General features: G+C 43.3%; 1 protein-coding gene across 12 annotated transcripts; it reads right to left on the bottom strand.

Moving 5' to 3' along the window:
- Positions 1–1,444: 1,444 nt before the first annotated feature.
- Positions 1,445–23,239, bottom strand: LOC110509746 (mediator of RNA polymerase II transcription subunit 15). Of its 12 annotated transcripts, none has more exons than XM_021590827.3 (20): positions 23,138–23,239; positions 19,126–19,368; positions 14,827–14,930; positions 14,248–14,335; positions 12,684–12,735; positions 12,543–12,569; positions 12,267–12,422; positions 11,551–11,846; positions 10,180–10,500; positions 9,838–9,942; positions 8,209–8,319; positions 7,484–7,608; positions 7,217–7,347; positions 6,801–6,935; positions 6,651–6,714; positions 6,486–6,552; positions 6,148–6,308; positions 5,741–5,907; positions 3,590–3,688; positions 1,445–1,885 (listed from the first exon to the last, which is right to left on the bottom strand). In XM_021590827.3, the coding sequence occupies exons 2-20, from the start codon at positions 19,366–19,368 to the stop codon at positions 1,749–1,751; spliced, it is 2,589 nt and encodes an 862-aa protein (XP_021446502.3). In that variant the 5' UTR covers positions 23,138–23,239; the 3' UTR covers positions 1,445–1,748. The 12 variants fall into 12 exon arrangements, with proteins under 12 accessions (XP_021446502.3, XP_021446501.3, XP_021446500.3 ...); XM_021590826.3 differs by having other exon boundaries at positions 7,217–7,344; XM_021590825.3 differs by having other exon boundaries at positions 11,551–11,843.

Below are 23,239 nucleotides of genomic sequence, written 5' to 3'. Positions count from 1 at the left end.
AACTGGAACACTAGCGCGTGCCCATAGCAAATGAATGGAATCGAATGTTCGCAGAGCCTGTTTTGACTGGAGTGAAGCTTGTATCCCGTTTTATTTTACCACTACAATCTGTTCTTAGGACAAAACTGAAAAATAACATCTCGTGTAGAAAGTAAACATCCGCACCTCAATGGTGCCAAGTGTGCTTATGTGTCTGCATAACGAGGAAGTAGGAGGAAAAATGGTCTAGCGTTTGATGACGAGATACACTGCCCAGCCTTACTTAATTAGAAAGAGATTCTCATGATTAAAATGGTGTCCAATTAAAAAAATCTAAAATATACACATTGCGAGATATTTGGCAAAATAGACAGACATACCTATATTTCCCTATAGTAAACAATGGGACAACCTCAGAGTAACATTTTGTTGTTTACATTAACTATAAACAACGTGAGCAGGTAGGTCTCCATTGCCAACTATAGCGAAGCTGCCATTGTGACATAGTACAACAAAATGGGATTAGAACGTTCAGAAGGGGAGTTGGTGCCACAGTGTTCAATATAACTAATAGGAGCTGGCAGGGTGAAAAATGCCACAAAATAAGGCCTGTTTTTTCGTGATTACTTCAAAACTAAGGCTGGGATATATGGTAATATTATGAAACTGGGCTCCACCACGGATGCAATGAACTACTTTTTATTATATAAAAGCATTGTTAAAAATGTCATGTGTCCACAGAGGATCAGGCTGAGAAACAATGCATTGAGGGACTAGCAGTACAGCAGGCCCAGCCCACACTAACAAAAGTACAGACTCCTACCATGGCCATTGAAGGACTTCCAGTAAATTACCACTGACTGAATGCTAACTTATAAAGTTTAAGTTCAATGTACATACATTTATATTTCTCCCTATTAAACGTATTTTGGTGTGGCGTTGTTGGTCAAGTTAGTTGTATTTTGTCTTATTGATGTACAGGTAACTGCCAAAACAAACACCATCAGTGTCTTAAAGTAGGGTGTTAGGCCACAACGTGCCTTGGCATAGATTCTACAAGTGTCTGGAACTCTATTGGAGGGATGCTACACCGTTCTTACAAGACATTTCATAATTTGGTGTTTTGTTGATGGAAAACACCACCTCAGGTGCTGCTCCAGAATCTCCCATAAGTGTTCAACTGTGTTAAAATCTGGTGACAGACACCATTTAAACCCCCTGTAATCCTTTGAGACACCTATTTCCAAGACACTGAGATCACTTCTAGCCACAGTAGCCAAAACAATGAGCTACTGGGCATTTGATACATGACCCTAAACGTGATGGGATGTTAATTGATGAATTAACTCAGGAACCACACCATTGTGGAAGCACCTGCTTTCAATATACTTCGTATCACTCATTTACTGAAGTGTTTCCTTTATTTTGGAAGTTACCTGTATCTAGGTTCATGAAAACACAGATGAACAGAAAAGTTTTTATTCATGAGAACAAAACAAAAATCCCTTATGAGTATATACACACACACACACACTTCAAAGCTTTACACCGCAACGTGTTCAGTTATTGGTTATACATTTTCTCAACTCAAAATTCTTTACATAACTCATCCCAAATGGACCTTCTCATAATACAGTTTGTATAGAACCCTCAGCAGCACACCCTAGTGATAGGGGAGAGCTGGTGCTCCAAGATGTGGTAGCCCACTCCTTCCAGTTTGCACCGTCTTAGTGATAAGTTATGCTGGACAGGTGAGGTGAGCTTCTTGTCTATGCTGCTGAAAGACAGGCTTGTCTGACACTCTGGGCCCAAGTATTGAGAAGTGCAGTCACTGAGTGCTTGTCTGGGAGCTGTAGGAGCTTGGAGGTCATATTTCTGTGAACGTTTTGTAGGAAGGGGTTAGCACCTGGAGAGTAGAGGAAGACAAAGTAAAGCATAAATCAACTCGAAAATGCATTGAAACCTGAGACGAGCTAAAAATAAATAAATATATATGTAACATTTTAAACTGTCATGGTAATGTTGAGCTACTTTCTCCATTACACCCAAAGTTAGTCAATTTGACTAATACAGTGCATTCGGAAAGTATTCAGACCCCTTGACTTTTTCCACATTTAGTTACATTACAGCATTTTTCAGCAATTTTATTTTTCCCCCTCAATCTACACACAATACCCCATAATGACAAAGCAAAAACAGGTTTGGACATTTTTTTAAATGTATACAAAATAAACTGAAATATCACATTTACATAAGTATTCAGACCTTTTACTCAGTAGTTTGTTGAAACACCTTTGGCAGCGATTTCAGCCTTGAGTCTGATGCTACAAGCTTGGCACACCTGTATTTGGGGAGTTTTTCCCATTCTCTGCAGATCCTCTCATGCTCTGTCAGGTTGGATGGGGAGCATCGCTACACAGCTATTTTCAGGTCTCTTCCCCAGAGATGTTAGAATGGGTTCTGGCTGGGCCACTCAAGGACATTCAGAGACTTGTACCGAAGCCACTCCTGCGTTTTCTTGGTTGTGTGCTCGGGTCGTTGTCCTGTTAGAAGGAGAACCTTCGCCCCAGTCTGAGGATTTAATCGCTCTGGAGCAGCTTTTCATCAAGGATCTCTGTACTTTGCTCCGTTCATTTTTCCCTCAATCCTGACTAGTCTCCTAGTCTCTGCTGCTGAAAAAAAATCCCCACAGCATGATGCTGCCACCCCCATGCTTCACTGCAGGGATGGTGCCAGGTTTCCTCCAGACGTGACACCTGGCATTCAGGCCAAAGAGTTCAATCTTGGTCTCATCAGACCAGAGAATCTTGTTTCATATGGTCAGAGTCCTTTAGGTGCCTTTTGGCAAACTCAAAGTGGGCTGTCATGTGCCTTTTACTGAGGACAGGCTTCCGTCTAGCCAGTAAGCATAAAAGCCTGATTGGTGGAGTGCTGCAGAGATGGTTGTCCCATCTCCACAGAGGAACTCTGGAGCTCTGTCAGAGTGACCACTGGGTTCTTGGTCACCTCCCTGACCAAGGCTCTTCTCCCACGATTGGTCAGTTTAGCCGAGGGCCAGCTCTAGGAAGTGTCTTGGTGGTTCCAAACTTCTTCCTTTTAAGAATGATGGAGGCCACTGTGTTCTTGGGGACCTTCAATGTTGCAGAAATGTTTGGTATCCTTCCTCAGATGTGCCTTGACACAATCTTGTCTAGGAGCTCTACGGACAATTCCTTCAACCTCATGGCTTGGTTTTTGCTCTGACATGCACTGTCAACTGTGGGACCTTATATAGACGTGTGTGTCTTTCCAAATCACGTCCAATCAATTGAATTTACCACAGGTGAACTCCAATCAAGTTGTAGAAACATCTCAAAGATGATCAATGGAAACAGGATGAGCTCAATTTCGAGTCTCATTGAAAATGGTCTGAATACTTATGTAAATAAGGTATGTGTTTTATTTTTAATGTCTAAAAACCTGTTTTCACTTTGTGTGTAGATTGATGAGAAAAAAAAATGTTTTTAACCATTTTAGAATAAGGCTGTAACAACAAAATGTGGAAAAAGTTAAGGGGTCTGAATACTTTCCGAATGCAATGTATGGGTACAGAGAAGCCAGTGTGTCTTACCATACACTTGCCCGTCGTCTGCCCACTGAGGGCTCTGGTCTGGGTAGTCTGCTGGGATGCTGAGCTGGAGAGGAGGCACACTTGGCAGGTTCTTATCATCTGGAAGAGAGAGGCAAGGAATAACGTCAGGCATCAATTTATTTTATATTTGAGAGAGAATAGTGAGATTTCCCCCGGTCTTCATCTCTTAATGCCCTACACTAGCGGTTGGCCCATAAGTGATTGACTCAGCCATGCCTTCTTGCCCATCCAACATTTCCTCATCTCCCAGCCCTTCTAATGCGACTAGCCCCGATACTCCTCCCACTTTCCCCCCTGCTCCACTACAAAGTTTCTCCCTGCAGGCGCTCACTGAGTCTGAGGTGCTAAAGGAGATCCTTAAACTTGACCCCAAAAAACCCATCTGGGTCAGGTGGTTTAGATCCTTCTTTAAGGTTCCAGCCCCTATCATCGCTGAGCCTGTCTCTCCTCTCTGGGGAAGTTCCCATTGCTTGGATGGCAGCCATGGTGCATCCTTTATTTAAAAGGGGGAGATCAAGCTGATCCTGTTATAGGCCAATTTCTATTTTGCCCTGTTTATCAAAGTGTTGGAAAAATGTGTCAATCAACTGACGGGCTTTCTCGATGTCTATAGTATTCTCTCTGGTATGCAATCTGGTTTCCGTTCAGGTTATGGATGTGTCACTGCAACCTTAAATTTCCTAAATTATGTCACCATTGCCCTTGATTCTAAGCAATGTTGTGCTGCTATTTTTATATAAAGTAGACCATTCCATTCTTGTGGGCCGGCTAAGGAGTATTGGTGTCTCTGAGGGGTCGTTGCCTGGTTTGCTAACTACCTTAAAGAGTGCAGTGTATAAAGTCAGAACATCCGCGGTCTCAGCCACCGCCCGTCACCAAGGGAGTACCCCAAGGGTCAATCCTAGACTCCATTGTCTTCTCAATTTACATCAACAACATAGCTCAGGCAGTAGGAGGTGCTCTCATTCATTTATATGCAGATGATACAGTCTTCTACTCAGCTGGCCCCTCCCCGGATTTGATGTTAAACGCTCTACAACAAAGATTTCTTAGTGTCCAACAAGCTTTCTCTGCCCTTAACCTTGTTCTGAACACCTCCTAAACAAAGATCATGTGGTTCGGTAAGAATAATGCCCCCCCCAGTGTTATTACTACCTGAGGGTTTAGAGCTTAAACAAGTACTTGGGAGTATGGCTAGATGGTACACTGTCCTTCTCTCAACACATATCAAAGCTGCAGGCTAAGGTTAAATCTAGACTTGTTTCCTCTATCGTAATCACTCCTCTTTCACCTCAGCTGCCAAACTAACCCTGATTCAGATGACCATCCTACCCATGCTAGATTACGGAGACGTAATTTATATATCGACAAGTAAGGGTGCTCTCGAGCAGCCAGATGTTCTTTACCATTCGGCCATCAGATTTGCCCCCAATGCTCCTTATAGAACACATCACTGCACTCTATACTCCTCTGTAAACTGGTCATCTCTGTATACCCATCGCAAGACCCACTGGTTGATGCTTATTTATAAAACCCTCTTTGGACTCACTCCCCCCTATCTGAGATATCTACTGCAGCCCTCATCCTCCACCCGTTCTGCCAGTCACATTCTGTTAAAGGTCCCCAAAGCACACACATCCCTGGGTCGCTCCTCTTTTCAGTTCGCTGCAGCTAGCGACTGGAACGAGTTGCAACACACACTCAAACTGGACAGATCTCAATCTCTTCATTCAAAGACTCAAATCATGGACTCTGACACTTGTAGCTGCTTCGCGTAATGCATTTTTGTCTCTACCGTCTTGCCCATTGTGCTGTTGTCTGTTTCCAATCATGTTTGTACCATGTTGTCGTCATGTGTTGCTGCCATGCTGTACTGTTCTCTATGTAGTGTTGTCTCATGTCATGTGTGTTTTGTCCTATATTTCAATTTTTAATTGCAGCCACCGTCCCTACAGGAGGTATTTTGCTTTTTGGTAGGCCATCATTGTAAATAAGAATTTGTTCTTAACTGACTTGCCTAGTTTAATAAAGGTTAAATAAAATAAAATAAACAATTAGCAGAACATCCACTCCAACTAAAATCGCCCCGCGACTGAATCTACTAGTTGCCTACCTCAGCCCTTAACTCACCTAGTTTACAGATGAGGTGCACAGTGCCGTTGTTACTGCAGAACGAAGGGTCCAGGTTGACCAGGAACTTGGCATTAAGACGGGCCACCTCCCCCTGCAGGATGTTGGGGATGGTCTGACGGTCATCCTCCTCGTGTTTCCTCTTCCGGGCCGCGATGATGGGGCCCCTGTGGAGTGAAGAGAGAATAGACATGGGTGTCAGATGACGGCCTGATCCCACAGCTTCTGTACTCTTTAATACACTTTCTCTATGCACTGTAGGAAATGAGGATGGTCTTGTATCAACGACAGAGTGGTAGACAGATCTAAAGCAGGGATGCTCCACAATGCCCGTCGAAAAATACTTTCCTACCCTGACCTAAAGTGTAGTGTTTCTGGACATGAAGGAGTGGTTAGGGTAAACTCACATGATGGGCGGCCCGTGGATGGCTGTCATGGCTGGGGCGAAGGTACGGTACAGGGAATGGTTGAAGACAGGCGAGCGGATGTTTGCCATGACGGCATCCAAGAGGGGCTGGCACAGGTACTGCTGCTTGGTGCAGGGCACAGGTGGAGGGGGTGGCGTCGGCTAGAACAGGTTTAGGAAAAAGACTGTTGTTAAGGAGCTAAATAAGCAAATGTTTTGTTGAATTGTTGACGATTCACATTCAATGGGTAACCTTTAGGAATTCACAACAGAAAGACCTTTTGAAAACCAAGGAGCAATTAAACAGCACAAAGATTATCAACACAGTCTCATGCTTACCACAGCCATATCATTCTTCAGTTTCTCCAGTGCTATCTCACACTTCTGTAAGGTTCTGAGAGGACACCTGCAAGTCCGGGAGAGGAGATATCATTCAATAACCATTGCTGAGACAAACTTGGATGGACACTGACACACATAAGCAACACACTTGTATTATTTTACCTTGTGTTGGGGTCAGTGAGAATGTTCAGCAGGCTCTTCATCTTACTCAGGTCCTTTTTCCTATCTGTTGGGAACACAAACTCCCTTTAGTGAGTGGGAACAGCCAAGAGTGGCAAGAAAAGTAAGAAAGAGCATGGCGTGAATGCATACCTTCATTTTTGTCTATCTTGTTGATCATCCTGCGCAGCGGCTCGATGTATTTGGAGAGCTGTTTGAGTTTCTCCATGTACTGCTGGTCCTCCTGCTGATTGGCCCCGGATGGACTCATCACTGAACTGGGGTTCCCTTCACGTCACCAGACAACCACGTGGGACAACAATTAGAATCCTCGGGTACATTCAATGTGTTTACATAGTCTTGGGGACACTGGGAAAAGGCTTGATTGGTCTTCCAATATTTGGCATAGAATGTAAATAGAAAATGATACGGTTCCAGACAAATCAAAATCCTACATAGAGCCGATTTAAGGATGTAAACTATAGTAAGTAAAACAATCCTTACTATAAGGTATGATATTTAGGGGCTAAGGCCCCCACCTCTGCTCCAACGAGGAGTTGGGACAGTACCTGGGGTGTTGAGGGGTCCTGGGGAGGGGACGCTATAGTTCTGGGGGGTGCGTGCGGTGGCTGGGCTATGCGAGGGCTGGGGGGATGGGCTAGGCTGGAAGCCACCTGGCGACGGTGTGGGACCAGAACTGCTGTGAAGAAACACAATACAGTTGACACCAGAGAAAGCCATTCTATTTCAAGACTAGACCTGAAATAAAAATGGCATATTCAAGTCAATAAAATCACCACATAAAGGGAGAGAGTGGGCTTGTCATCTTTGCTCACCTGACTGAGTTGGGCTGGGAGGACGGGGGCTGTGGGGATGGCTGTGGCTGGGGAGGGGGGGGCATGGACTGGGGGGTCTGCACCTGTACCGGCGAGGGCGATGACATCATCTGGTGCTGCTGAACCTATGGAGGGAGTGAAAAGAAAAATTGGGGGCTCACACCAGACGAACCAATCACTGGAGACCCCAGCACATCTTTAGCTGGTTGGATGCTGCATCACGTTACCATCCATCCTAGATAGCAGGGGGAAAAGATCCTTCAGCCATTACACCGACCAGGGCCTGAGTGCCTACTGAGGAAGATAGGAAGAAAATACTTGTCTTACTGGTACTTACCATACACAATGAATACTGGCCAGACGCCCTTACACTGAGCAAAATAAACAACATCATTCCCAATCACATCTATAGGCCTGCCCTTAATGGATTCCAAATGGGAACCTGCTTGTAAAAGGCACAGCTCTCTTTCCATGAATCCACATACATATCTATACTGAGCATGAGAACAGATGTTTACTATCCGATCTAATTCCACTGGTCTGTATAAGAAGCAGAAGTGGAGGTTTGGGTAGAGTGGGGATGAGATTTGAGGGCTGCACTGAGGGATGAGGGTTGGCATAAGGAAGCACACCAGAGGGACACGGTTTTAGGAGAAGTGGTGGTCACCATGAGGGTCAGGTCAGAGTAGGAAGACTACCTGGTCACTCTACCCTGGCGTAAATACCTGTGGCATTTGCTGTCCTCCCATGGCAGCAGAGTTTGGAGGTATGGCGGGGTTCGGGGCAGCGCGGGGCAACCGGGGTGGAATTTGCATCCCAAGGCGGGGCATCATCATCTTGGAGGACAGAGGGGACAACATACATGTCACAAGCAAAACAAGAAATGCAATGCATTAGCGGAGATGATGCACATGCACGCACAAAAAAAAACACATTCGGACACATGCAAGCACACTCCCAGGAGCAAAATCTGTAAAATACATTACACAAGCAGACATGCACAAACACATGGACGCACACTCATTGACACACAGACAGAGCCACAATTACAGTCATATCTTAAACCCTGGTGAGAGAGAGACAGCCAGGCAGCTTTGCCAAGCATGTGACCCTGTCTCTGGAGTCAGAACAAGCAGTTGCTATGACAACAGTGATGAGGCCAGCCGTAGCCAGTGGGAACATGCGCCCTCTCCTCTTTAGGCCAAACCATGCAGTGTGTATGACAGTTATTTAAATGGCTTAGCTAAGTGCAGTAGGTCAACATTGCCAACTGACTAGAAATAACATAGATCTCAATTTTTGGTTACTAAATTATTCAACATTAATTTATTAAACATTCTAGTCTGGAAACTATTTCAATGGTTTCATCAAACAACGGTTGCGTAGATAGGCATTGCATTTTGAATGGTGGAACCTCACTGGTACCCCCAGTAGGAGGTTTGGCAGGGATTTCCCAAACAGTATCTATTGGTCAATTGGATGAGAGAATCGGGGCCCTGTATTTGCATCTACAGTAACAGTAGCGCTGGTAGATGTAGCAGCCGAGTTAATGAATATTGTTGGTTTGCAGGGCAGAGTAGGCATGCAGTTGCAGCATTCACTGCATGAACAACACACATGCATGGAGGGGGACCAAGACATTCTAACGTTGCTGTGAGGTACAATAAAGAGACATCCTCTGGGAGATCAACTTTATTTTCTCTCAGCAGCCCACCCGTGGGTTACATTCTGAGAAATGCAGTAGCACACTTCCAGGGATTTTTAATAGGGAGAAGTAGCGGGGGGAGAAGAGGTCAAGGTGAGTTGTAGTTTGGTAGAGAAGAAAGGGATGGGGGAAGTGGCTTGTGGAAGTGAATCCTAGCTCCATCCCTATTTTGCTTGGAAGCGATAGAGACAGGAGTAACAAGCCTATCAAGGAATTCTCAGAAAGCATCATATTCAAATGACAACAAACTAAATTGATTTCCTGGGTTATGTAGGAGACCCATCATTCAGTTCAAACCTAAGAACCCCTTAGCCTGAGACATCAAGCAGCAACAGTGCAATTATTAGAATAGATGCTAACTTAAGTCTCTGTAGGTAACATTGAGCTATAAAACAAGCATTACTGCCTCCTGGCTATGACAGTAGCTTAAGTATGGCAACGGGCAACACAGAGAAATATCCTGTGTCTTCCTCAAGTCATTTAACACCAACAGAAGAGCTTGCGACCCAAAATTAAATCAACTGCTGAAATTTCAAAGGGGTGAATCTGAAAGCGTGCACTCACTCCAGGCCAAGCTCAGTGACAAGTGGCAGTCCCCAGTCAGTCAATGAGTCCCACTACACATCAGCTTGCAGTGCTGTGCTCTTACCTGTCCAGGTACTGCTGCAGCTAGCTGGGCCTGGGCTGCCGCCTGTTGGGCTTGCTGCGCTGCCTGCTGGGCCTGCTGGACTTGCTGCTGCTGTATCGCTCTAGCCTGGCCACACAAACAGAACACAGCACATACACAAACACACACGCACACCCGCATAGGGAAGCAAGCAGAGGGGTGTGTAAAAAAATAAAATAAAAACTGGAATGGGTGTGTTATCCCAGAGACTCGAGATTACGAATTTAGAGTGGAAAATAAAAAGGTCACCACTATTCTACAGAGGGTGAACTAAACATAGTTCATATCTTTCCATATTTTTCCATAACACCACCTCTGCTTTACCTGCAATGCTTGGATCTTGAGCTGTTGCTGCTGCTGACTGAGCGAGCTGATGGGCACGTGCTGTGTGGAGGTCATCTGTCCAGCGAGAGACTGGGGCACCATGCCCTGCTGCTGCTGGGAGTGGGGGGGTAGCTGGGCCGCCTGGGGCTGAGACTGGGCCTGAACCTGCTGCTGCTGCTGGACCATGTGCTGAATGGACTGCGCCTGGGCTTGTGCTTGGGCCTGGGCCTGGGCTTGAGCTTGTGCCTGGGCCTGGGCATGCTGCTGTTGGAGTTGTAACTGAACTATCTGCTGTTGTTGCTGGAGCCTTGATGGGTGCATCTGAAAAGAGATGGGGAAGGCATGTAAATACTTAAATATAGATTATTTGAAGCCCCAAAATATGCACATTTTATCCTTATATTTATTTACCAAAAGATCAACCAATTGAACTGCCTTCTGTATGTCTCTGTTAGCTTTTGATGTACATCTAGGCATGCCATCATGGTGGGGATTGGAGCTTATACAGGGACACAAACTGGTGAGGGGCCAAAGGTGAAAAGAATTGTCACAATACCAACATTTTACTAACGATGTGATACCAGGCCAAGTATCACAATACCAAGTAGTATCATGATACCACAGGGTTTGTCCCTTGATCACTTATTATCCATCCAAAAATGTGAGGCGCGCAAGTAGTTTAAAATTGCCAGCGACATGGTTTATAAAATTATATAAAATGTGTACCAATTAGAGGTAGAAAGGGGGAGATGGTAGCTCCGGTAAGGAGTGGTTTGGGCTAGAAACTTATGGCAAACCTGACTGTCAATGTGCTCCGTTTTTCCTCTATGGCACTAAGAGGTTGGGTGACAGCGAAGCCAACTGCCCTTATTGTTCTTACAGGCGAAATGAAAAGAGGCGTATCCACTTCACTTGCGCAGCGAGCCGCTCCAATAACGTCTGCACACCCCAGCTCGCCATCACGGCAAAATAACATTTAAAAACTGATGGAGATGCACAGAAAGAATGGACAGAGAAGCAGCCGAGTAGGCTAATGGCTGGTTAGGTGATGTGGCTGGCTGCTCACAGCTGTCACGTGATATTGGATGAAGCACTCATTCTGACATGACAAATCTGACATCACGCTCTGATATTCTATTTGTAGGCCGTGTAGGGATACATTCTGTGCTCAGTCATTCATTTTGAGAGAGAGAGAAGGTAGTGATCACAGGGAGAAGATCTGTTCGAGGCTCTTTCGTATAGCACTATGGGTGATGCCTGCACACTTTTTGTCCGTTTTTTACAGCTCTACACAACTCACGTAGATGACCTATTTTGAGATCCAAGTGGCGAACATCGTCAAAAATGGACAAGTTTGCATCCCTGTTATACCTGGTTCTGTTGTTGCTGGTTTTGGGCCTGCTGCTGCTGCTGGTTTTGGTGCTGCTGTTGGAGCTGTTGGTTCTGATGGTGTTGCTGCTGTAACTGTTGCAGCTTCAGCTGCTGCTGGACCTGAAACTGCTGCTGCTGTATGGCTGTCTGTTGTTGCATAGCTGTCTGCTGCTGCTGCATGGCCGTCTGTTGCTGTTGTTGCATGGCTGTCTGTTGCTGCTGTGCCTGGAACTGCTGGAACTGAATGGACTGCTGCTGGGCAATCTGCTGCATCTGCATCTGCCCTGGACCTCCTACTACAGGGAGGATGAGGACAAAACAGACACACATCCTCCAGCTGAGAACTTGGGGAAAGCCCTGGAGGAAAAGCACTACACCTGAGCGTTACTGAGGAAACAGAAATATGAGTGTAGAGCAGTGCCTGTGAGCCGAGTTGAGCGGTCGGAAATCCAGCTCACTGCACACAGAGCGCTCCACGTCCATTTCCCCAGCTGCAGTCAAATTCTGCTCCTCGCTCTGCTCCCACTCATCTCTGCTCACATGCTCTGAGCCTCATGGAGGACACAGGAATATGAGTTTGGAGGTCCCTGATCGAAAATCAAAATGTCATGACCAGTAGGCTACTGATCCAATTGTTTCTGTGGGCTAACAGACAGCAGCATTCAAATAAACATGAATAACGTGAGAACGTTAAATAGCTTCAGAAATACACTCACTCGCTTGAGGATTTCCAGCCACACCTGCCATTGCATGCTGACCCATTTGCATCTGCCCCATGGTCCCCATGCCACCCATGGGTGCACCAGGTGGCCTAGGCCCCATGGCGATGCCCCCTGGAACCCCTGTGAGATTTGTCAGGGCATTCATGGGATCTGGATGAGGGGAGACAGTATATACATTTTACACATGGGTAGCGGCATGAGTAGCTACATAGATATTCTTCTGAATGTCTTTCAGTAAGGGAAAACATATTTAGCAAAATCACAACTCACCCAGACCTCCTCCTTGTGCCTTTTTATCTGCAAAACAAAAAATATACCATTACGTAACTCAACTTTACAGAATAGTTGTCTCAAAATATGAACAAGAGTTAGACCTACATTGCAGATAGGAAAAGTATGTGGGGTACTTACGAATGTCTCTGAAGTGAATGATCAACCTTGCTACCAGGGACAAGTATTCTTCCTGTTCAGAATTAAACAATAACACCATTATTATACTGAACAAAAATATAAATGCACCATGTAAATTCAACTAATAGATCACAGAAATGTTCCATTTGTGCACACATTTGTTCACATCCCTGTTAGTGAGCATTTCTCCTTTGCCAAGATAATCCACCTACCTGCCAGTTATGGCATATCACAAAGCTGATTAAAAAGCATGATCATTACACAGGTGCACCTTGTGCTGGTGCCAATAAAAGAGTACTAAAATGTGCAGTTTTTTCAACAACACAATGCCAGAGATGTCTCAAGTTGAGGGAGCATGCAATTAGCATGCTGACTGCAGGGATATCCACCAGAGCTGTTGCCAGTGAATGTAACGTTAATGTCTCTACCATAAGCCACCTTCAACATTGTTTTAGAGAATTTGGCTATACATCCAACCGACATTACAACCGCAGACCACGCCAGCCCAGGACCTCAACATCCAGCTTCTTTTCCTGCGGGATCGTCTGAGACTTGCAACCCGGACAGCCGATGAAACAGCGGGCTTGCACAACCCGAAGAATTTCGGCCCAAACTGTCAGAAACGTCCTCAGGGAAGCTCATCTGCGTGCTTGTCGTTCTCACCAGGGGCGTGAACCGATTGCAGTTCGGCGTCGTAACTGATTTCAGTGGGCCAATGCTCACCTTCAATGGTCACTGGCACACTGGAGAAGTGTGCTCTTCAACTGTACCGGGCAGATGGCAGACAGTTTAGTGTGTATTGCGTTGTGTGGGCGAGCGGTTTGCTGGTGTCAATGTTGTAAACAGAGTGCCCCATGGTGGAGGTGAGGTTATGGTATGGGCAGGCATGAACGAAGGACAACGAACAGAATTGCATTTTATCAATGGCAATTTGAATGCACAGAGATACCGTAACAGGATCATGCCATTCATCCGCCGCCATCACCTCATGTTTCAGAATGATAATGCACGGCCCCATGTCGCAAGGATCTCCACACAATTCCTGGATGCTGAACATGTCCCAGATCTTCATGGCTTGCATACTCATCAGACATGCTGGTGGTCTGGATCAACATGTACAACAGTGTGTTCCAGTTCCCACCAATATCCAGCAACCTCGCACAGCCATTGAAGAGAAGTGGGACAACATTCCACAGGCCACAATCAACAGCTTGATAAATTCTATGCAAAGGAGATGTGTCACGCTACATGAGGCAAATGGTTGTCGCACTGACTGGTTTTCTGATCCACGCCCCTACTTTTTCTGGGAATAACAGATGTATATCAGTCATGTGACATCCATAGATTAGGGCCTAATGAATTCCTTTCAATTGACTGATTTCCTTATATGAACTGTGACTCAGTAAAATCTTTGAAATTGTTGCATGTTACGTTTATATTTTGGTTCAGTGTAGATGAGATGGTCATTCTTCAATAATTCCAGTTAATTATATAGAATGTTACTGAGTGTTGTCTGGTGATCCATGATGAGGTTACTAGTTACTACTAAAAAACGTTCACTCACTCTAGATTTGGCTTTGACATAAACATGATTCTCCATATCATTGCTGGACTTCGTGTGTGCAGTCCCAGCCTTTCTCATCGCCTCTTCACTGAAAAAGAGATTAAGATCAAACGAATGTTGGAAGATTATATATTTTTGCCTGCTGTATTTTGCTAACACACATTCCAGTGATATTATATTCATGGATGATTAACTGCAATTTACTCTAAATGAGGCCAAGAAGAAATGTCACCGGGTCTGTGATGACTATACCTCGCATCTAGCTAGCTAGCCAGCTAACATTAGCTAGCTAGTTACATAGGAAGCGAAGTAACAATAGCAAAGGCTAGTTTGGCTAACCTTTAGCTGAACGCCAATTAGTTCGTCTCAAAAGTTCTCAAACTGCAGGCATTTTTTTATGGTCAAATTAGAACACATGCAGCTAACTGCATCAACCCAGATGATGCATTGCTTACGGCCTCACATCAAGCATGTTCAGTAGCGAAGCTAACATAGATGGCTAGCCACTGTCGTGATAATAGCGGAGTAAATAAAATATCGCAACGTTTACAAAGTTTTAATAAAACTAAATTGTCTCACATTTGTGCAACAACTTTCTGTCGGAATGCAGGGCTTCTCCAATCGCTTTCTGGTCCTGGGACCTCCATTGCAGACATCGTTTTCAGACAAGCCGCAAACGTAGGCTTTGAATGAATGCAGCACCAAAAAGCAAAAATAGAAAACATAAACGTACTTCCGGTTTAAATTCTCCATCCATTCAAGAGCTGCTACATCTGCAACAATGTAGCTGTAGTTTTCAAAGACATCTCTGATTAGAAAGATTTTAGTAGTGCTTAATGTGATAAACTAATCTCTGATTGGAAACGAATACTTTCAATGGGGGTGGACTTTTAGGAGTAGGCCTCTGAATTTTGGCAACATGAAGTGAGGCATCTGCATGGGGCTGTTAATCTGAACTGCTAGGATGTACAGTGTACATGTACGAGAGTACATAAACAAGAGTACATAAACCTAACAGACAGGGGAATTACATATCAAGATTCATTTTCAATTTGTTAAATACTTTTATGGTGCGTATTGCTTTTTTGTTTTTACATTTACTGATCATTTCTAAGTAATATTGAAATGATATCTTAAATAATGTGAAGTGGGGTTTGTTCTCTGCCCACTTTCGTTTTATGGATAAAGAATCTTCCATGAAAGATAAACAAATTAACAATGAGTTAAATCAGGGTCCATATCATTTGGATCGAAACAAAACAGAATATCAGAGTCCCTCAGATTAACATAGTCGTTTATTTTAAAATAAATGACTAACTCAGTCCAAAATCTTCTAACATAAGAACAGTCCCAAAAAAAATGGTCAAGAGTCTGGGTCACAACCACAAAATACACATTTGTTATCAATAGCTATTTTAAATCTGTGTATGATAAAGATCTTTACAGGGTAGATTCTATGAATGAGTTTGTATGATACTTCTTTCACCTTATTAGATATACAATATTTACCAGACAACAACAAAACTTTGTTCCAGTTTACTTGTCCTAGGGCTGCATTCCAGTACATTTTAGCAGAGGGAATAGCAACATATTGACATAGTTTCCATATATACATGTTATTACATTTATAGTTTAACATGTAAATTCCTTCATATTGAATTGAGGCTACAAAATCCTCAACAGTTGCACTTGGAGTATTGTTATATTGTTATAAATTCTTGATAATCATATAGTTGGCCCTCATTGTTCAATAATTGTTTAACCCAAATTATGTTGTTGTCAATCCAGTTATGGAAAAATAAAGACTTGTTTTTGTATTTATGTCTTTATTATCTCTGATAGAGTTCAGTGTGTCAAATCGGAGGGCCTGTTGTCCGGGCCTCTGGCAGTCTCTATGGGGGTGCCACAGGGTTCAATTATTGGACCGACTCTCTTCTCTGTATAACTCAATGATGTCGCTCTTGCTGCTGGTGAGTCTCTGATCCACCTCTACACATACGACACCATTCTGTATACTTCTGGCCCTTCTTTGGACACTGTGTTAACAACCCTCCAGACGAGCTTCAATGCCATACAACTCTCCTTCCGTGGCCTCCAATTGCTCTTAAATACAAGTAAAACTAAATGCATGCTTTTCAACCGATCGCTGCCTGCACCTGCCCGCCTGTCCAACATCACTACTCTGGACAGTTCTGACTTAGAATATGTGGACAACTACAAATACCTAGGTGTCTGGTTAGAGTGTAAACTCTCCTTCCAGACTCACATCAAACATCTCCAATCCAAAGTTAAATCTAGAATTGGCTTCCTATTTCGCAACAAAGCATCCTTCCCTCATGCTGCCAAACATACCCTTGTAAAACTGACCATCCTACCGATCCTCGACTTCGGCGATGTCATTTACAAAATAGCCTCCAATACCCTACTCAATAAATTGGATGCAGTCTATCACAGATCCATCCGTTTTGTAACCAAAGCCCCATATACTACCCACCACTGCAACCTGTACGCTCTCGTTGGCTTCATACTCGTCGCCAAACCCACTGGCTTCAGGTCATCCCTTACCTCAGCTCGCTGGTCACCGTAGCAGCACCCACTTGTAGCACGCGCGCCAGCAGGTATATCTCTGGTCACCCCCAAAACCAATTCTTCCTTTGGCCGCCTCTCCTTACAGTTCTCTGCTGCCAATGACTGGAACGAACTACAAAAATCTCTGAAACTGGAAAAACTTATCTCCCTCACTAGCTTTAAGCACCAGCTGTCAGAGCAGCTCACATATTACTGCACCTGTACATAGCCCATCTATAATTTATCCCAAACAGCTACCTCTTCCCCTACTGTATTTATTTATTTATTTTGCTCCTTTGCACCCCATTATTTCTCTCTCTACTTTGCACATTCTTCCACTGCAAATCTACCATTCCAGTGTTTTACTTGCTATATTGTATTTACTCCGCCACCATGGCCTTTTTTTGCCTTTACCTCCTGGGACCTCAGTCTATTCAGAATCTATTTCAGGATCTTATGACCTCACCACTAGTTTCCATTACCCACTAGACAAGAGGGTGTTGAAATCGAGGAAACCTGAAAGTGTCCTGAATTCTAGTAGTTGCACAAACAAAGAGATTGCATCACCCAAATAGCCTAAATGCATCATTTTTTTACATCACTAACACATATTTAATGGGTGATTTTTCTTTTGAAAGGGGAAGTGTATTTCAAATGGACAAAGAAAAGGGTCTTACTTTGATGTGCATAGGACTTCAGTAACTGGAAACAGATTTGTCTGTCCTTCTTTCCAACTCTGCCATATTAGTTGTTATTTTTTGTGTGTGTTTTTATTGATTTTACTGAATTTTCTGTCATTCTTGGATGAGGAATTTGTATGTCCCCCCCTCACTTGAACCAAGCAACCTACTTTTGACTGAGCTGGTGCTGCTTCCTGTGGGAGTTGTAATTTGAGTCATTCTGACCCATTTATTCATAATCACCAAATACCTTTATTGCAATAGAAGGCTCTGCCCATTACCTACATCACATAGCCCTTCAGTAGTCATGTTGGTAAGTTCATCAAGTGACAATGAAACAAATGACCTAGAAGGCATTTTTTGGGAACCAGAACGCAAAAATAGTAGATAAATCAGTAGGGTCACAGAAATTCTGTTAATCCTTCTATATGGTATTTAATTTCCCTCTTGGTCAGTGAAGTAGCCTAGGCCTATGTTTTGGAGTCAGCAGATATTATACATTCACATAAAAAAACTCCTGTAGGTTTTCATCCAATTTGTTGCACCAGTGAGCCTTTGCAAGAATGTGGGAATTGGCCGGCGTTAGCCATTAAGAATCAGTGGGTGCAAATCTATTAACATTCAGACTGTGTTGCCGTGATGAGACCAACTTGGTGCCAGTAGCAATCTCAAGAGGTATGTACTCTGAAAACTATTCTATTTCCAAACCAAGAGAGGAAGATAGAAACTGAATGTGACCAAATGTTATGGTTGACTCACAAAATCTACAAAACAACCTCTCATGCTAATGCTAGTCCTAATGTATTCATGTATTCATTTGCATTGTTTTTTGGAGGGTCTTGGGTGGCAATGTTTCCTGCATTCACATGCATCCTGTCCCTTTCAGAATGGAATGCTGAGTGTGGGGAGGCCTAAGTCGATGTGTCATGGTTCTATGCCAGATGACACTTCAGAGGAGCTTGAATGGAGGGGAAGTTGTGGATTGACAGGAATTGAAAATAAGGAAATATGCTGGTGGGGACATCTATTCATGAATCGTGTGTAGACTGAATAGCGTACACTAGGCTAATCACCAAGCAGGCCGCTATACCTATAAATGTTGATTTGAAGCACAAATTGTCTGAATCACAGCACATTTAAAAACGATACATCAAATCAAATTTTATTGGTCACATACACATGGTTAGCAGATGTTAATGTGAGTGTAGCGAAATCCTTGTGCTTCTAGTTCTGACCATGCAGTAATATCTAACAAGTAATCTAACAATTTCACAACAACTACCTAATACACAAGTGTAAAGGAATGAATAAGAATATGTACATATAAATATATGGATGAGCGATGGCCGAATGGCATAGGCAAGATGCAGTAGATAGTATAGAGTACAGTATATACATATGAGATGAGTAATGTAGGGTATGTAAACATTATATAAAGTGGCATTGTTTAAAGTGACTAGTGATACATTTATTACATCCAATTTTTAATTATTAAAGAGGCTAGAAATTTGAGTCAGTATGTTGGCAGCAGCCACTCAATGTTAGTGATGGCTGTTTAACAGTCTGATGGCCTTGAGATAGAAGCTGTTTTTCAGTCTCTCGGTCTCAGCTTTGATGCACCTGTACTCACCTCGCCTTCTGGATGACAGCGGGGTGAACAGGCAGTTGCTCGGGGGGTTGTTGTCCTTGATGATCTTTTTGGCCTTCCTGTGACATCGGGTGGTGTCGGTGTCTTGGAGGGCAGGTAGTTTGCCCCCCCCCGGTGATGCGTTGTGCAGACCTCACTACCTTCTGGAGAGCCTTGCGGTTGTGGGGGGAGCAGTTGCCGTACCAGGCGGTGATACAGCCCGACAGGATACTCTCGATTGTGCATCTGTAAAAGTTTGTGAGTGTTTTTGGTGACAAGCCAAATTTCTTTGTTTAAACCAAATTTCTTTGTTTAAAGGTGAACCATCAAGGTCCTCCTATGATTTGGACATAATGATGTCCTCCTATGTGGTCATTTGGACATGATTGGATGTAGGTAGGCTAAGAACATGTTTTTACCTCCACTCATCATCAGTGGGGTTTTTCCAGGCAATTAGGGGGATAAGCCTACTAATTATCCAACACATTGTGTCATTTCAGATTGGCATCTACTTCATATAGGCAGTAATAGTGCTATAATTTTTTTCAGACACTCACAATGTATTTTTTTTTACCATCGCTAGCTAGGTTTCCATCCAATTGGTGACAGATTTTCATGCACATATTTGAAAATCCGCATTAAGAATATATGCACATTTTCCCCACCAGTGGTGTTTCCACCAAACTGAGTTGCTTCAGATAAAAATCTGTGTGATGAGGTAGGGCAAACATAATTTACTTTTTTGCGTTTAAATGTTCATGTACCGAATAAAAATCTAATGTTCAATGTTTCCATCACATTTTCAACTCTACCGATAGTTTTGTCAGAAAAACTGTTGCCTTAAATATTAGGCTGCATGTGCCTAACCTGGTTTTGGCACACGCCCTCTAGCCAACAGCTCGCAGATACTGTGTGTGGGTAGGTTAGTCTATGATTAGATTCTTACGGATATAATATTTTTTATAATATATATTATAATATTTTTTATTTGTGTAACGTCAGTCAAGCATTAGCCTGTGCTGGTAGGCTAGTCTACATGATGAGTTTTTATGCCAAGTCATTCCAGAATTAAAAAATCATGACAGCTGTGATGGAAACAGGAAGTTTCGGTACAATATTATAAATGTGTACATCAATTTTTGCTCGACCTGGTGCTATCTTTTTGTGTCATTAAAATGAATTATGCCAGAAATTAGGGTGGAAACGCCTTTATGCGCAAATATCGATATAATAACCATCATATCCAATTCAACTTGGAGTCACGCAATTATATGGTGTATGGTCTCACTATGGCTATTTTTTTATTTTACCTTTATTTAACCACGTAGGCCAGCTGAGAACAAGTTCTCATTTACAACTGCGACCTGACCAAGACAAAGCAAAGCAGTGCGACAAAAACAACACATAATTAATTACACATGGTATAAACATACAGTCAATAACACAATAGAAAAGTATACATACAGTGTGTGCAAATGAGGTAAGTTGAGGAAGGTAAGGCAATAAATAGGCCATAGTGGCAAAATAATTACAATTTAGCAATTAAACACTGGAGTGATAGATATGCAGAAGATGAATGTACAAGTAGAGATACTGGGGTGCAAAGGAGCAACAACAAAAAAATAACAGTATGCGGATGAGGTAGCTGGATGAGTTATTTACAGATGGGCTATGTACAGTTGCAGTGATCTGTGAGCTGCTCTGACAGCTGATGCTTAAAGTTAGAGAGGGAGATATTAGTCTCCAGCTTCAGTGATTTTTGCAGTTCGTTCCAGTTATTGGCAGCAGAGAACTGGAAGGAAAGGCGGCCAAAGGAGGAATTGGCTTTGGGGGTGACCAGTGAAATATACCTGCTGGACCGTGTGCTACGGGTGGGTGCTGCTATGGTGAGCAATGAGCTGAGATAAGGCGGGGCTTTACCTAGCAAAGACGTATAGATGACCTAGAGCCAGTGGGTTTGGCGACGAATATGAAGCGAGGGCCAGCCAACGAAAGCGTACAGGTCGCAGTGGTGGGTAGTATATGGGGCTTTGGTGACAAAACGGATGGCACTGTGATAGACTGCATCCAATTTTCTGAGTAGAGTGTTGGAGGCTATATTGTAAATGACATCGCCGAAGTCAAGGATCGGTAGGATAGTCAGTTTTACGAGGGTGTTAGGCAGCATGACTGAAGGATGCTTTGTTGCGAAATAGGAAGCCGATTCTAGATTTAATTTTGGATTGGAGATGCTTAATGTGAGTCTGGAAGTAGAGTTTACAATCTAACCAGACATCTAAGTATTTGTAGTTGTCCACATATTCTAAGTCAGAACAGTCCAGAGTAGTGATGCTGGACGGGCGGGTAGGTGCGGGCAGCGATCAGTTGAAAAGCATGCATCTAGTTTTACTTGCATTTAAGAGCAGTTGGAGGCCACGGAAGGAGAGTTCGTCTGGAGGTTAGTTAACACAGTGTCCAAAGATGGGCCAGAAGTATACAGAATGGTGTCTGCTAGAGGTGGATCAGAGAAGTCAGGGAAACCATGCAGTGTATACTGGCCTACCAGCATCTGCAAGCTGTTGGCTAGAGTGCATGTGCCAAGACCAGAGTAGGCACATTTGCTATTTAACAACAGTTTTTGTGACAAAACTATCAGAGTTGAAAAAGCCATGGAAACATGTTCAACTTTAGATTTTTAAATCGGTAGGACTACAAGAAAACGTAGACTACTTTTTGCTTAAGTTGTGTGCATTACCTCATCACGCACTGATTTTTATGCAACAAGTCCATTTGGTGGAAATACCAGTAGGAAAATGCACATATTTTTTAATGCAGATTCTACAATATTCGCATGAAAATCTGTACCCTACTGCTGTTGGCCGTGCTTGAGCAGAAATGCTAGTGATGTGCAGTTTGCGAAAGATTAGTTATTTTTGAACGACTCTTTTTACTGACTCGAGAGTCACGATATGTCTTTCTGATTGACTCGTTAATGTTATTCGTTCGTTTGCCATGATAGTGCTGGCCGCAATGAGTCCTAGGCCTACAGCAGGATTAATACACGCTCCTCCGGCTCAGTGGCTCTAGAGACGTGCTCTGACCACCAACTGTGTGCCATATGCGCGCAGGGAAATATATCATGTGCAAAGAGAAGAAAAATACATGTTTGGAACTGAGGATTGGCAAAAAATGTATGCAGTTAATTGGTTGGATGTTATTATTTACACATCTTTGTAAAACCAAAACATACACAGCCTGTATGATGTCAACGTCATACTTTCAAAATCTTAGCTAGCAGTCATCATCATGAATCAAGTCAACAATCAAGTTGCCTGGATTTAAGGTGTCCTATTTATATCAGTACACTCATAACTGAAACCTTATGACACTTCTATTTGATCAAATAAAAACCTATGTGAGAAATGTCGGTGGAAACACTTTGGAGTCACGTGATAACATGTTGCGCGGTATTCCCACAACGACTCCTCAGTAAAGCATGCAGTTTATTAGGCTACATACGAACTAAATAATAATGAACTTCACATGGTGGTGAAAGTGCAAGGTGATGAGCTTGATGGTCCTTTCCAATAAATATCGAGGGTCTTATTCTGGTGACATGATAATCGATGTTTGGTTGCCATTTGACAAAATAATCTCTCTTTTGTCCATAATAATCTCATCATGAAGGCTATTACACGCAATATTGGCAAGAATTTAACTGCCAATACCGGAGGTGGCACACTCGCTATATAACGCAACATTATTTTGTGAGATAGATTTGAAAATGCGGTAGATTTGAAAATGCGATGGAATCTAATTTTATATTTAGAACATCCGAATTCACCCGCAAAATATAGTTTAATGTGGCCTACTTCCTCACGCACATACTTGTATCCACATGTTTGATGGGGAAATATTATTTTTATGCGGATTTTAGAATATTCGCATGAAAATGTGTCGCCAATTGGATGGAAACCACTATTGACCTCCAAACGAAACTCTTTGCTTGGTGGGCGAAACAACGGAAAAACGCTACCTGCTGGAGGAAGAAAGATTTCCGGTCGAGTTGGGCCTCTGTCTTCCTCTTCCGTAGCGCTCGCGCGAGGTGTCAGTGACGTGAAAATATACTTGGTTGACA

Source organism: Oncorhynchus mykiss, chromosome 29 (genome assembly GCF_057628025.1).
Source record: "Oncorhynchus mykiss isolate SJ-2025 chromosome 29, ASM5762802v1, whole genome shotgun sequence".
Lineage (NCBI taxonomy): Eukaryota > Metazoa > Chordata > Actinopteri > Salmoniformes > Salmonidae > Oncorhynchus > Oncorhynchus mykiss.
This window is presented reverse-complemented; position numbering and strand designations above follow the sequence as displayed.